The sequence below is a fragment of the Nilaparvata lugens genome, chromosome 10 (assembly GCF_014356525.2).
Source record: "Nilaparvata lugens isolate BPH chromosome 10, ASM1435652v1, whole genome shotgun sequence".
In the NCBI taxonomy this organism is placed as follows: domain Eukaryota; kingdom Metazoa; phylum Arthropoda; class Insecta; order Hemiptera; family Delphacidae; genus Nilaparvata; species Nilaparvata lugens.
This window is the reverse complement of record NC_052513.1, coordinates 43587457-43603450: the sequence shown is the minus strand read 5'-3', so window position 1 is coordinate 43603450 and position 15994 is coordinate 43587457. Positions and strand designations below refer to the sequence as shown.

General features: G+C 35.2%; 1 protein-coding gene across 2 annotated transcripts in view; it reads right to left on the bottom strand.

Moving 5' to 3' along the window:
* LOC111054141 (serine/threonine-protein kinase unc-51) overlaps positions 1–15994 on the bottom strand; it is a 65312-nt gene that overhangs the window by 38832 nt on the left and 10486 nt on the right. The window contains exons 5-9 of one of the 2 annotated variants that reach the window (XM_039436934.1): positions 15772–15808; positions 7386–7436; positions 2558–2683; positions 1101–1174; positions 230–390 (exon numbers count right to left, since the gene is read on the bottom strand). In XM_039436934.1, coding sequence (XP_039292868.1) covers positions 230–390; positions 1101–1174; positions 2558–2683; positions 7386–7436; positions 15772–15808 — 449 coding nt within the window. The remainder of the gene's footprint in view (positions 1–229; positions 391–1100; positions 1175–2557; positions 2684–7385; positions 7437–15771; positions 15809–15994) is intronic. The other variant, XM_039436935.1, reaches the window with a different exon arrangement.

Below are 15994 nucleotides of genomic sequence, written 5' to 3'. Positions count from 1 at the left end.
CGTCCACACACGCATTGCGAAATTTATAGCCTCTACACCATTGACTCAGTACAAGATTCACCCTACATACGTGAGGCATTTAAATACAGCATCATATCACCCTACGTGTATTGTCCTATCCTTGGAGGTGAGAGTGACTCCCCCAGGAAGAGCTTCACAATACTAACATTAATAAATCTACATTATTTACTGACCAAATCAATTTGGAATGGGATTTAAAAATACTCACTTGGGAGCCAGGTTGGCATTCTTCTCATAGAACTGCTTGAGAGCTTGAGGCGTCTGAGCTTGAAATGGTGCTCTACCAGTCAAGCACTGGAACACAATTGTGCCCAAGCTCCATAGGTCGGCTTTAGCATCGTACTGCAGCGACATTATCACTTCTGGCGCCTGGAACGAAAAACTCAATTCAAATTTCCAGTTTTTAAAAGTACATTTTCAATATTTCATGAATATTTTCATAGAGGAAAGATAGCATAAGAAGACAAATGAGAATGCAAATTTCCAGTTTTTAAAAGTAAATTTTCAATATTTCATGAATATTTTCATAGAGGAAAGATAGCATAAGAAGACAAATGAGAATTCAAATTCCAGTTTTTAAAAGTAAATTTTCAATATTTCATAGATATTTTCATAGAGGAAAGATAGCATAAGAAGACATCCCATGTTATAGATAGTTTATGTCTCAAATTTGAAGCTGATTTTTTGTCAACTCAAGCCTATAACTGTCTTCTATTACTGTTTCGGCCGGGTGAGAAAATAAGAACGGCACAGTATGAGAGACTACCAGCGTCACATAGCTTCACGAAAAATAACTACTATAGTGAGGTCCACGTTATAATGGCAGTGGAGAAAGATAGGAAAACAACGTTGCCGATCTTCTGTCTTGTCAATGCCTTCTATGTAGGGTAACTGATACCGGTTTATTTATGTAATATTAGCTGTTCATTCTTGTTTATCCAGTAAACCACAATGATGTGTTCTGAAAGTATATTCCTCTGATGAAGTTCATTCCATTTGTTAACTGTATTACATTTTCTTTACATACCTTCCATATCTTCAGTGATACATCCAACGTATATTGTTTTAAAATTACTTACCATGTACATTGGAGAACCACACAGCGTAGCAGCCATAACTCCATCTTGTAAGAAACGTGCAAATCCAAAATCGGCTGAAAAATTAAGGAACAATATTCAACATCTATCCGTTTTACACTAGAATTAGACTACCAAATTCAGACTAATCGACAATCAATCATTAGTTTTCATCAATCAAAAAATAATGATGATATGCACTAGAATTAGACGTTTTACACTAGAATTAGATTACCAAATTCAGACTAATCAACAATCAATCATTAGTTTTCAGTAATCAAGAAATAATTTATCAATCGCCATTAAAGCAAGCCACTGTCAATTTCATAGTCTTAATTTTAAACAATATATATATTTACTGTTGGTTATCCATTCTTTTCCCCTAAATTATATAAGTTAAAATAAAAATAATTTTTTGTGGAAAAATGAATATTTTCATTTTTGAAGTCATCTTCCATGGCTAAAATCTGATTTGCACTAAAAGAGTAAATAGGTAACTAGTAACTAATTACTAATTCGGTTTTTTTATTAGGGGATGTATCATTATTATTAGTTTCGTAACTCCTCTACATGACTCGATATGAAACTTGATTATATGTAGCTTAGTCCTAAACCAGTAATAATAAAGCAGATAACGTTAAAATTTAAATTTTTTTTTCATAAAGTTAAAAACACGATAATCCAAGACTTGAGTGAAAATGAAGCACTTTTAATATCAGTAACGGTGGGTCGCCGTCAACCTATCTCCCCGACAACTAAGCTCCTCGCAATTTTGACCACAGGCGTCAGACGATCCCCTTGCAAACAAAATACCATTGCCGCCAACTAGTCCCCCGACAGCTAAGAACCCCGACCTACTGGAACGAAGGAGCTTGGTTGTCGACAACCAAGGTCCTCACACGTTCACGACAACCAAGCGCCCCGCCAGCCGATCCGCCACTGCCTGTACTTCCATGACCCCTGGACCCCGGCAGTGTCGATGAGTACATCATATCTCTCTAGTACATCATATCCCTCAACAGGGTATATTGAACTTGCTTCACTCGCTTGTTGTTTTGAAATGTAGCTCTTGGATAAGAACATTACTATTACTATTCATTTATTGTATAAAATACTATAATCATAATACAATTATGACATTGGAGGAAAAACTAGGCTGAGCCTGTACTATTTCTCTCCAAAAATTTTGATAAAATGTTAATGTTGTCCAAAAGATAAGGTTATGTAACATAAAAATAGAATCAAATTTTTATAGAATCAGCATAACTTGGGCAACATTATGCTCCTATTGAAATAGCATTGACATTGACCATAAACCCCCGTGCTGTAAACCAAGGTTTGCACGGACTATAACTTTTCGAATAGGCTTCGCTAACTAAATACAACGACTTGCATCTATCTGATACAGAATTGAGTCTGTGAACAAAATCTCAATGATATCTGATGAATGCTGGACTTACCTATTTTCAACTTGATATGCTGCGGCGGGGGAGAGGGCCTTTGTCCGTTATGACTGAGCAGAATATTCTGAGGTTTCAGGTCCCTGTGTACTACACCCTTGGCATGCAGGGCTTTCATAGCACCAGCTGCAAAAACAAGTCAAATACTGATAAGTTCAAGTGAATTAATATTATTACTACAATATATTGCTTAATTTGTTGTTGGTTATCCATCTTGTTTCCACTATTATTATTACTATTAAATTTTGTAAAACTTCAAAGTGAAAAAACACTCACATTGAAAACTGTTTCTGTTTGGCTTGAAAATGTGCAATACCAGCACGAAACGGATGTCGCCACATCAAAGAATGTGAGTGTTTTTTCACTTTCAAGTTTTACAAAATTTAATAGTAATATTGCTTAATTCTTTCTTCCGGTGTCTCCACCACCGAAATTAAATATAGTGAATGAAACAACTTTCAGACTTCAAGTTTAAGGTAGCCTACATACATAACTTTATCCAACTTCAATTATTTTCTTACTTGAACGTTATCACAACACATAATTAATATACAAGGATCATTCCAGGATTAAGTTATACTATTTTTATAGCCCTATACATGGCATGAAAAGGTTGACATTTTTCAGGGAAGTTTCTCCCACTGTTTAGTGGCAGTGCTGTGGAATTTTCATGTGGCTGCAATGATTTATTGATCAGTTAGGTGCATTCCAAAATGGAGCTACCACTCACTTCTACCACCAAATGTGACTGAAGTTCACCAAGTTGTGTAGTAAGTAGTATGGCTAATTCTAACATTTTAAGAGAGTTACTCAATTTAATTCAATCTATAATTGCATCCTAAACATCTAATAATCAGACTGAGGATAAATCTGGTGTATATCTGAGGATAAAACACACACAACTTTCCTTGCCGTTATGAAAATTGATCACCTGACGCTAGTGTTCCCGCGCATCTCAATTCTACTATTCAAAGATTTGAGCCAGCTGTTGACAGGGCAATAACGCTGGAGACACACATGAGGTTTGCTATCTCTTCATAGTGAATGATTTAATAGAATCAACAATAATTTGCAATATTGAATAATCACATTTTCTCGAATTTAAAGCTTATTTTCAATTTTAGGTGAAAATCTTACTGAACATTAATTGTAGAGATTTTCATGCTCAATCTACTCCACTTGATTTTTTTTGTTTAAATTGTATCTGAAGCCTGATAATTGGGAATCTAAAATCAAACTTTGCATAGATGAGACATAGCTCCTGAAATTTTCACAGATATGAGATTAGTGGCAGTTGATAGAGCTTATCAATGACTATTTCAGGTATGAATTTGATCAAAATCGTTGGAGCCGTTTTCGAGAAAATCGCGAAAACCCCTGTTTTTGACAACATTTTCGCCAATTTAGCCGCCATCTTGAATCGCATTCGATCAAATTGTTCGTGTCGGATCATTATAGTGTAAGGACCTTAAGTTCCGAATTTCAAGTCATTCCGTTGATTGGGAGATGAGATATCGTGTACACAGACGCACATACACTCATACACACAAACACATACAGACCAATACCCAAAAACCACTTTTTCGGACTCAGGGGACCTTGAAACGTATAGAAATTTAGAAATTGGGGTACCTTAATTTTTTTCGGAGAGCAATACTTTCCTTACCTATGGCAAGGAAAGTAAAAAGAGCAACCTTGGGAAGGTTCTCAACACATATCACACTCACATTGATAAAATACTGTAATTCAATATCAATAATGGCTCTTCCCAGATTCTGTTTCTCTCATCTGCACGCGTGATCGTGCATGGTCTCGCGTGCACTTGCACACACGTGCATTCACCGAGATCATACCCGTACATTTAGGGCCGTTTGCACAGTCAAAGCTTAAACTGGATTTAATCAGCTGGTGGCTTAAACTAAAATTCTGGTGTGGTACACTCACACAACTTTCCTTGCTCATTGAACTGGGAGCCTCATTCTTAAACGACAAAAATTTAGAGAAATAACATAATGACGATTGGCGGCAACATAATTATTTGAAACTACGATCAGACTACTGTATATGTGTGTATATAATTGTTTTCAGAGTACTTTTTCCTTTGTGTAAATTGTGAAATCCGATGATTTTTTAAAAGTCGTCAAAACAGCTGTTCTACAGAAGAAATATCTCGACTATGTGTTATTTTTATAGACTGCTCTACCTACCTACCTCATGCACGAGAAGGAGGTTACAAAGTCCATTTCTCAAGGATGGGGTGAACCCCCCATTAGTTTCCCAGAAAGGAGACTCATGCCAGTTGATGGAGCTGATAAATAACTATACAGAGTATGAATTTGAAATAAATCAGTCGAGTAATTTTTGAGAAAATCGTGAAAAACATGGTTTTTCAGTAATTATTCGCCATTTTTCTCGATAATATTACGCAGCTCCTGCAATTTTCCTAGAAATGAGAATCATGTCAGTTGATAGGGCTTATAAATAGCTATCCATGGTATAAATTTGAAGAAAATCGTTAGAGCCGTTTTTGAGAAAATCTTGAAAAACATGGTTTTTTAGTAATTATCCGTCATTTTTTCCGCCATCTTGAATTGAATTTTATTGAATTTCTTATTGTCGGGTCCTCATGGTATAAGGACCTTAAGTTTAAAATTTCAAGTCAATCGGTTAATTAGGCATGGAGTTATCGTGTTCACAGACATACACACATACACACACACATACACACACACACACACACACACACACACACACACACACACACACACACACACACACACACACACACACACACACACACCACACACACACACACACACAGACCAACACCCAAAAATCATGTTTTTGGACTCAGGGGACCTTGAAACGTATGGAAAACTTGAAATTGGGGTACCTTAATTTTTTTTGGAAAGCAATACTTTCCTTACCTATGGTAGTAGGGCAAGGAAAGTAATAAAAATGAAATACATGATAATAAACTAGACAAACTACAGGCTAATATTAAGTATTTTTGGTTGAGATGAATTTATCAATATCTATCACTGAATCGAGTAGACCTATGTCTATCAAACTGAAAGTATGGATAATTATTGCATTATTTGTGGAATAAAGTGTTTTTATTTGAATGAAATTTCTATTTATCAAAATACAAATGTATTTAATCTAAAATTTAGATAGGATTCTATCCAATAAAAAATCGATATAGTAACAAAAGTTACATTTATAAGCTAGTAGAAACTACTATGATCTAGGAAGAATCAATCTACATGTTATGACGTCATTAATTAGTTGTGGGGCCTGAAGTAATAGTATGTATTGATCATACTCGTACATTTAGGGCCGTTTGCACAGTCAAAGCTTAAACTGAATTCAATCAGCTGGTGGCTTAAACTCAAAATGGAACACATTATAACTAGACTTGATACGGCTTTAATCCGGTTGAAAATGAAATTTAGTTTAAACTGTCACTGTGCAAACGGCCCTTAGTAATTTAGTATCACACAACTTTCAGAAGAGTACCACAGGTTTAAGCCCAAAACGGTTCAAATACTAATTTATACGACAAGATAAGATAATCTTTTTATTCAACGTACTGTGTTGAATAAAAAGATTATACTCTTCAATGTTTGATTCCATTACGAACTGCTTGTTAAATAATCACTTTGAACAATTAATTACGACATAGCAGTCAGGTAACCTGACTGCTATGTCGTAATTAATTGTTCAAAGTGAAAAAGATTATCTTTACTTTATAATATACAGATGAATAACGTCACTATTTGACAGTCCATGCAGCTACGTTATAATAACATGATGGTACTTTATTGGCCTTTTAAGGCCAATTGTCGATCTTGCGCCAATTTTGGCCCATGCCAAAAAATTGTATGTATGAGAAGTGAGATGAACTTTCTTCAAGCGAATGCGTCTACACGTTGTAGACTCCTAATTGCAACAAAATATCTCAAATATGGAAGAATACATCTCGATGAGAAACTGAGATCTGTTGATTTCTCAGCAATTGAGTAATTTTCAGTAATGAACTGGATCAACTATAGTGAGATCCACGTTATAATGACAGTGTTTGATTATCAATGGTATTTCTATCCTTGTCTATCATTAAACAAAGCGGATAGCACTATCTCTTTCTCACGTTGCTCTGTTGCCCAGATCGTCATTTAACAATGTAGAATTAATAATGAATTAGCAATTTCATCTTAATTATGAAAATTCATTTCGAAATTATTGAGAAATATAATTTCTTGCTTAATAAAATATAATTGATTATTTTAAACGAGAATGAACAGTTAATATTAAATCAATATACCTTTATCAGATACCGTCTATAGAAGGCATTGACAAGAAAGAGGATTGGCAACGTTGATCTCCTATCTTTCTCCACTGCCATTATTTATTTATTTATTTATTAGATAGAGCGAACAATACAATAGTCGGAAAAGAAAAAACAGGCTATTGCCCAGAAATTATAACGCTCTTACTAAAGATTCAAAGTTTCCAAATGGTTCATCAACTTAAGCATTCCAATTAATTCTGACAAGAGAAAGTTTTAGTATGAAATTAGTGAAACTGCACGGATAAATGTTTAGATTTTTCACAGTCTTAATAATAGTATAGTGATTGGATCAACTGAAAGCCTAATACATCAATAAACCTTATCAGCTACCGTCTATAGAAGGCATTGACAAAACAGATGATTGGCAACGTTGATCTTCTTTCTTTCTTCACTGCCATTATAACGTGGACCTCACTATAGTTGTTTTGTAATCACAATTTTTAATCGATTTATCGTAAAAAGTTTTCAATAACTCACCAAGTTGCGTCAGGAATAGCCTGATAGTGTCTTCGCTCAGAGTACCTTTAACTGTAACAAAAAGAAACCCACGATTAGAGAAGATATTAAACTTGTATAGACTTCCAGAATTATAGAACAAAAATATTACACACATTAAAAATCGTTTAGTAATCAATCTAGTCAACTAATACAGGGCCCGGCATAAAAACCTGACGATTTTAATGGATAATAACTAAAGTGTGTTTTTTTGTGTAGTTGAGAAGTTGATATTGTGGTAATTATTCATATTGAATGAAAAAGACTAAGAAATTGTCAAGGAAGACCGGTTTCGGTTATTACACTATTGTCAATCTCAGAGATTGACAGAGATTAACAGAGATTGACAATGGTGTAATAACCGAAACCGGTCTTTCTAATTATCAATAAATCAGTGATTTTTTGACAATTTCTTAGTCTTTTTCATTCGATAAAGTGTGTTTCGTACAATAAAATGAATGAATGAATAATAAATTTATTGCCAAATACAAGAAATCATATAATATATCAAATTAAAGATCAAATTTTGCGATTTACAGTGAATTTCATAGATCACTCACAAAGTTTTTTATTTGTCGATTATGTCATCCAAATGATTTCCGTTACTTTTCACGCACTCACTTAACCTGATTCTAAAATTTGCCATTGTCACTCAATGATCACTAGTGGAATTGCTTTAATTTCTCGTTGAATGACTTCCTCCTTCTGTGGATTATTGGCTGCTCAATAATTTGTTTATTCACAAATCCCGAAAAATGAAAATGTTCCTCGTCACTTGAAAGAATAATGGCATCCTGGTGGACATTTTCGAGATTTTTTTTTTCTATTGGTCAATACTATAGCCATCTAGTCTATCTTAAAGACTAATGAGCTAATTTTTTTTATCCTAAATTACTACTTGAAAAATTGAACAGTGAATTTCTCATTAGAAACTCTTACTGCTATTGTTTAATTAATATGTACACTTATTGACTGCACTATAGAAGCTAGATTCACTCAATCACTGCTCTGCTCTTTCACTGGACACTACTTGAACAAGCACTACACTAGTTCAAACGGTTTCCTCCTTTTGAGCCTCCGCACCAACCCTCCATTGTCTAGCAGCTGGATCGCCTCGACGTTGTCATGTTGGTGCAGTCGCCCCTCGTGCCTCTCCGCATGCCTCTGGATCTCGGTGGACACCAGATCGACGTGAAGGTCTCTATGAAGATCGCTGTTCCTGACATACCAAGGAGCATCCACAATGTTCCTCAGCACTTTGTTTTGAAAACGTTGAATGCCATTGATGTTGCTGTCTTTGGTACACCCCCAAAGTTGTATACCATACGTCCATACTGGCTTTAATATCTGTTTGTACAGTAGTACTTTGTTTCGGATTGAAAGGACGGAGTTTCTTCCGATCAGCCAATACAGCTTCTTATATTTGATTCCAAGCTCTTCTCTCTTCTTCTTGACATGGGCCTTCCAGCGAAGCTTTGCGTCCAAGGTCATACCTAGATACTTGGCATCATTAGCATATGGTACAAATTGGTTGTTGATAGTTATTGGTATGGGCAGGTCCTTCTTATTGGTAAAATTGATGTGAATCGACTTTGTTTCATTCAATTTCATTCTCCACTTTCTAGTCCAATCTTGAATTCTGTTGATGGATCTCTGTAGTTTCTCTGTTGCAATATGAATATTACTGTCTACTGATAATATGGCTGTGTCGTCTGCAAATGTTGCTGTAGTATTCTCATCAAGGCTGGGAATATCGCTGGTATAGAGTAGGTAAAGAACTGGTCCCAGAACACTGCCTTGAGGAACTCCTGCTTTAATTTCCTTTAAATCAGAATATGAACTTTCATGCCTGACCCTAAAGTATCTGTCAGTGAGATAGGATTGTAATATATTTTTTCGAGAATGATCTCGCAAGCGGCTTTCCAATGCGACCAATAACTTGCATTAAGTTGTTGCACTAACATTATCTTATACAGATGGAATTTTAGGTCGGAATGAAGAATTCGTCGTACACTTCGATCAGAAATGGCTAGCACAACAGCATGATTCGCTGCTGAACGTCGTGGAGACCGTGTAACAGCTACTCGGGCGTTTTTCAGGCGTTCTCACGGTTCGTTTTCGTCCTGTTGGTTTCGCCTTTAAAGCGGAGAACGTAGGGGCGCGACAGTCGAGGCCTACGACCGTAGAGGACTGTTTTACAGTCCTCTACGGTCGTAGGCCTCGACTGTCGGGAGTGTACGAAAATTAGAGTGGCCTCAACTGTCGCTGGCCTCGAATGAATGTCGCTGGTCTCGACTGTCGGGCCTGTACAAAAATTAGAGACTCGCTTGCAGCAGGCGACAGTTGAGGACACATCCTACTGCGATTCCAGACAAAATACATTTTGTAATGATTATAACTTCTGATTTGTTGAAAACTAAATAATGGAAACTTCCTTCATAGAAAAAGCATATGAACTTTGAAGGTAGATAGTGCTTATCCTTGAAGGATTTTCAGAACGATCATCTTTGTGAAGAATTACAGCTTAATCAGTCAAGTATTTCAAGCGTGATGAGCTCACATTCAAACAGAAAGAAAGACAGATCTCGTCTTATAGATGGATAGAAGATGGATAAATATTTAGATTTGTCAATGAAGGAGGCATAATGCAGTATTAATGGATTCTCATTACTTAAAAATATGTTTAGGGACATGAAGCTATGTTTGACACATTCATGTTGGACATGAAATATGTTTAGTTGATGAAGCAACTAAGGTTTATTTACAGTTGTAAAGTTGCAATACTTATTCATAATATGGAAGGAATAATGGGATATTATTCAATTGCTGGTAAATCCATACAAATTAAATGATAATATTCTTTTGGTGCAGTCTACCATTCTGGAGAGCCTAGCGCAGGCGACAGTTGAGGCCTCTTTTTCAGGAGTCCTCTACGGTCGTAGGCCTCGACTGTCGGGAGTGTACGAAAATTAGAGTAGCCTCAACTGTCGCCTAACGCAGGCGACATTTGAGGCCACTTTTTCAGGAGTCTTCTCCCGTCGTAGGTCTCGACTGTCGGGGCTGTACAAAAATTAGAGTGGCCTCAACTGTCGCCTAACGCAGGCGACATTTGAGGCCACTTTTTCAGGAGTCCTCTACCGTCGCTGGCCTCGAATGTCGCCGGTCTCTACCATCGCTGGTCTCGACTGTCGCAGGACTCTTCTGTCGTTTGCCTCGTTTGACATCGACCCAGAGAACGTGTTCCTGAAATTCTCTACCCAGAACAAGATCGTATTCCTACTGGGAACAAGCGCGTGTCGATTTAAATTATTGAAATGTCTGCGACATAAACGCTGTGTTAAAATAACTGAGTCATTATTTTAAAAATAAGCTTCAATCACAATCGCTTGATGTTCACTTGACAACGACATACTGGCTACTGAAATGACAAGAATAGACCTGTCGATGTACCACATTCCCGCCTTTTCAATGACAGTGGTTCAAACATAACAAATGCTACAAAATCGTCAGATTAATATTCCGGTCTCTGTATTTCAATAAAATATTAATTGAACTTTGAATGAAAAATAAACTATAATAATAAAAATAATATGAGTTGTATTATGATAACAATAGGAATTAACAAAAGGAGAAAGAGTTTAGTAGTAGGGCTTTTCATTGAATAATTGAAATTAATGCTATACTGAATACCAATTGATTTTTCCTCCACCTACTGTCTAAAGTACTTACTTTACTCCCTGAAACCTAATACTAAAGTGTCACTTTTTCGCTCTCGGTAGTAAAAAACAGAAAAACTCCCTAGGGAGTAAAAGTGACTCCATTAAATAACATGGGGAGCATCTCTATTTTGAAACTTACATTGTAATAGGTTAGAATGTCTAAGCTCAGATGAGAAAGCATAATAGAGGTGTCTGTCATTGAGTCAACTGAATTCAATACCACAACCAGAAATCTGATTAACTCATGAAATATATATGTTTGTATGATAATTATTATATTCTTAATATTAGTAGACGATAAAAATTTATACAATTTTTAAAATATTTTATTCTATTCAAAATACCAGCCAACAAATATTTTTGATCTGCAATTCAAATCTGAACCGCATGATCTGGAGTCAGCCATTTTTGGTAGCTGCTCAGCTGATATAATTATTGTTACAACTTTTGCGCAATCGGCAGTGCCAATCGACCGGTTTTTAGGTTTTAGATTTAGGTTATGTTGTTAGGAATCATTGTCACCAATACATAAGTTATTAGAATGATTTTATTTGCAGTTTCTATAAAAAAATGTAGATGGAGGAAAAATGTTGTGTACATCACGAGCGAAAAATACTTTTTCTCCCTCAGGAAAATTGCTGCCCTCGGCTTTGCCTCGGGCTTCAAACTTTTCCCTCAGGGAGAAAAAACAGCACTTTTCACTCTAGATATACAAATAACTATTGCATATTCAGTTCAAACTAATTTCTCCTTGACATACAAATACCACTTTTTCACCTCCTTTATAATAGTAAGATTGAAAGGAGAATGTTGACATGCCTGTGACAATAGTAATTAGCAAACTATGTCAATGTTATCTTTAGCTTGAATAAATACAAGAGGAATCATTGAACTGTCAACGAATATCAAGTTCGCTCCTCAAGATTTTCAAGTAATTATTGAACTATTTATAGGTAGATTGTGAAATCATAGGAATAGAATTAAATCCATGATTTGCTTGATATGAATCATGCTTTAATCTTGTAAATTAAATAGCCAAGATAGTATGTTACACACAAATCGATTTTTAGATGTACGATTTTTTGCCGTCCTTATAAATTCTATTAGATTAAACAGATGATGTTTGGCAAGTTCCGTTTAATCTGATAGAATTTATAAGGTGGGCCGTCCACTAGAACCGATTTCGTCCGAACTAGCATCGGCCGAAAACTACCGAACTCGTCCGACCGATCCCCCAACAAAGAAAGGAATAGATGATCGTCCATTGCAACAGGTTCATACGGCCGTGCATGGCCGTCTCCGGCCGATCAATTTTTCGATCAGAATTGAATGGGATTTTCCGGCTCTATCCGGCCGAACTAACTAGTCGAGCTGAGACAACAAAGTGTTCCTAACCTAAAATTGTTTCACAGTCTTGTTTTTTGAAGTTGTTCTGTTTTATAAAGTTGTAACTATGTACAATGGAAATTTGATGTTTGGTTCAAGAGCATATGAGATATGCGAGACAAAATACACCGTGATTCAAAAAGAATACCACAACTTTGAAAATCTGTATTTAATCAAGGAAACATAATAGAAACTTGGGTTGTAAATCAAAATGAAGAGTATTGAAATAAGTTTTTTCCCACAAGTTCACAAATGTTCAATGTGACCCCCTCCAGACACTCGAGTGATATTAATACGATACTCGAACTCGTTGCACACCCTCAGTAGCATATCGGGCGTAACAGTTTATATAGCTGTTGTTATTTCTTGTTTGAGCTCCTCAATGTTAGCTGGTAGAGGCGGTCGATACACCTTATCTTTAACGTACCCCCATAGAAAAATATCGCAGGGGGTGAGGTCAGAAAAAACAAGCTGTTACGCCCGATATGACACTGAGGGTGTGCAACGAGTTCGAGTATCGTATTAATATCACTCGAGTGTCTGGAGGGGGTCACATTGAACATGTGTGAACTTGTTTTCTAGTGGGGAAAACTCATTTTAATACTCTTCATTTTGATTTACAACCCAAGTTTCTATTATGTTTCCATGATTAAATACAGATTTTCAAAGTTGTGGTATTCTTTTTGAATCACGGTGTATATCATCGTCGTGATGTTCAAAGGAATCTGTGGACAAAGATTGCTGAACAAATAGGATCTGAATATTATTGTAATGAATAACTGATTTAGTGGATACTTGTTTATTCAAATTTAAAAATCTCAATATAGGCTAATCATTGTTTATGACAAATTTTGGTGGATATGATAGTAGTTAATTCAATAATTGACAACCAGCCAACTACTGCACTAGACTGACGTAAACGGTTCCAATGGACGACCATATTCGGCCGAATTAACCGGATCGGTTGAATACGGTTTCATGGATGGTTAACCTAAAGAGACAATGTAAAACAGATATGTTTGTCAAGTTCCGTTGTAGAGTGAAGTTTAATCTAGTAGAATTTTCAAGGCAAAAAATCGATGTGTGTGTAACTGGCTTAACAACTTGAAGAAATAATATTGAAATTGGATTTTATGTGGAATTTCAACAACAGATTAGAATAAATCGCCTACTTAAAAATCGAAATAAGGACAGTATGAGGGAACTAGGACATTGGTGGCAGAACTATTCATTATTAACAATAAAATATCGTTTAAAATTTTATTTCAATATTTGGAAAGATTCACTGATATGAATAATTTTATGGTATGAAATATATTTTTCCTACAGTTACGTTGAAAAGTGGCCATTGCTGCACTGATTACAGAACGCAAAGAATCACTTTTCCGCTCTAGTGCGGGAAAAATTTTTCTGCACTCCAGATTTGCAACATGGCAACGCAAAATACTTAGTAGGTTATATGGAGCAACAGTGCAGCAAAATCAAAATGAAGTTGGTAACAGTGACTGCTGTGGCTGCTATAGTGAGCAGAGGTGCAACGAAGCACAACGCGCTAATTATTACTATTATATATTATAACCAACGACAACGAGGACTTTAGGATTTTAGGATTAAGGTTTTCATCAATAATAAAATTACACAGAAAAACATTTGATGGATTTCAGGCAATTTTATCCACAATTACCCACTTTTCATATTCAATGGTAACTGTAGAAAAAACTTAATGTGAAATACGTGCGCAAAGTTCCTCTGCTGCACTCAAGAAACCATTCCGCCCTCGCCTACGGCTCGGGCGTAAACGTTTCTTTCGGTGCAGCAAACTGTCACTTTGCGCACTATTTGCACAAATAACTAATTCTCTATACATGTGCAAGGTCACTGTTTATTTAAAAAAATAAGTAAGCTATCAACACCATTTCAATCCATAAATATTTCTAGTAGGTGAAAATGTGTCATGATCAGAAAACTGTGTAATGAGTGCTTCAGGAAATGTCACACAGTTGAGTGTCATTTCTTGACTAAATCATTCAGTCAACTGTTATTTTCATGCAAGATAAAGTAATTGTTTTTCATTAAAAGATTACACATTTCTGTGGAATTAGTTTTGAATCACGGTGTATATCATCGTCGTGATGTTCAAAGGAATCTGTCGACAAAGATTGCTGAACAAATAGGATCTGAAGGTATTGTAATGAATAACTGATTTAGTGGATACTTGTTTATTCAAATTTCAAAATCTCAATATAGGCTAATCATTGTTTATGACAAATTTTGGTGGATATGATAGTAGTTAATTCAATAATTGACAACCAGCCAACTACTGGACTAGACTGACGTAAACGGTTCCAATGGACGACCATATTCGGTCGAATTAACCGGATCGGTTGAATACGGTTTCAGTGGACGGTTACCCTAAAGAGACACTGTAAAACAGATATGTTTGTCAAGTTCCGTTGTAGAGTGAAGTTTAATCTGGTAGAATTTTCAAGGCCAAAAATCGATGTGTGTGTAACTGGCTTAACAACTTGAAGAAATAATATTGAAATTGGATTTTATGTGGGATTTCAACAACAGATTAGAATAAATCGCCTACTTAAAATCGAAATAAGGACAGTATGAGGGAACTAGGACATTGGTGGCAGAACCAATTATTATTATTAACAATTATTAACAATAAATTATTATTAACAATTATTATTAATTTTTATTTATTATTAACAATAAATTATTATTAACAATTATTAACAATAAAATCTCGTTTAAAATGTTATTTCAATATTTGGAAAGATTCACTGATATGAATAATTTTATAGTATGAAATATATTACTCTCATTACATGTGTAAGGTCACTGTTTATTTGTACTATTTAAAAAAATAAGTAAGCTATCAAAACCCTTCAATCCATAAATATTTCAAGTAGGTGAAAATGTGTCATGATCAGAAAACTGTGTAATGAGTGCTTCAGGAAATGTCACACCGTTAAGTGTCATTTCTTGACTAAATCATTCAGTCAACTGTTATTTTCATGCAAGATAAAGTAATTGTTTTTCATTAAAAGATTACACATTTCTGTGGAATTAGTAATTAGTGATAGGAGAATATTTCATGCAAAGAAGATAGTAAATCCGACATTAAGATTGGTTGAATGTATATTCAAGATATTACTGTACTAACAACAAAATTACTGTTTTATTATCATTGAAGTAATGATTGTTAGTTATCATATGAATGTCTTAAATATAATGATTATTTATTATCTTACCTCCTAAGTAATCAGCTAAGTCACCTCCATTGCAGTACTGAAATTAAACAAAGATGAAAAATGTTATTTCATTCCATACTATCAAATTAATAATGAAAACTTTTTATATAGCCTACTGAATTTTGAATATTCAATGAAGTGCGATATTATTTTCTTTTTAAATTGTAATGTTATACTATCAAATATGTCATTAAGGCTCGTACTGGAGTTTGTCTGTAAGCCT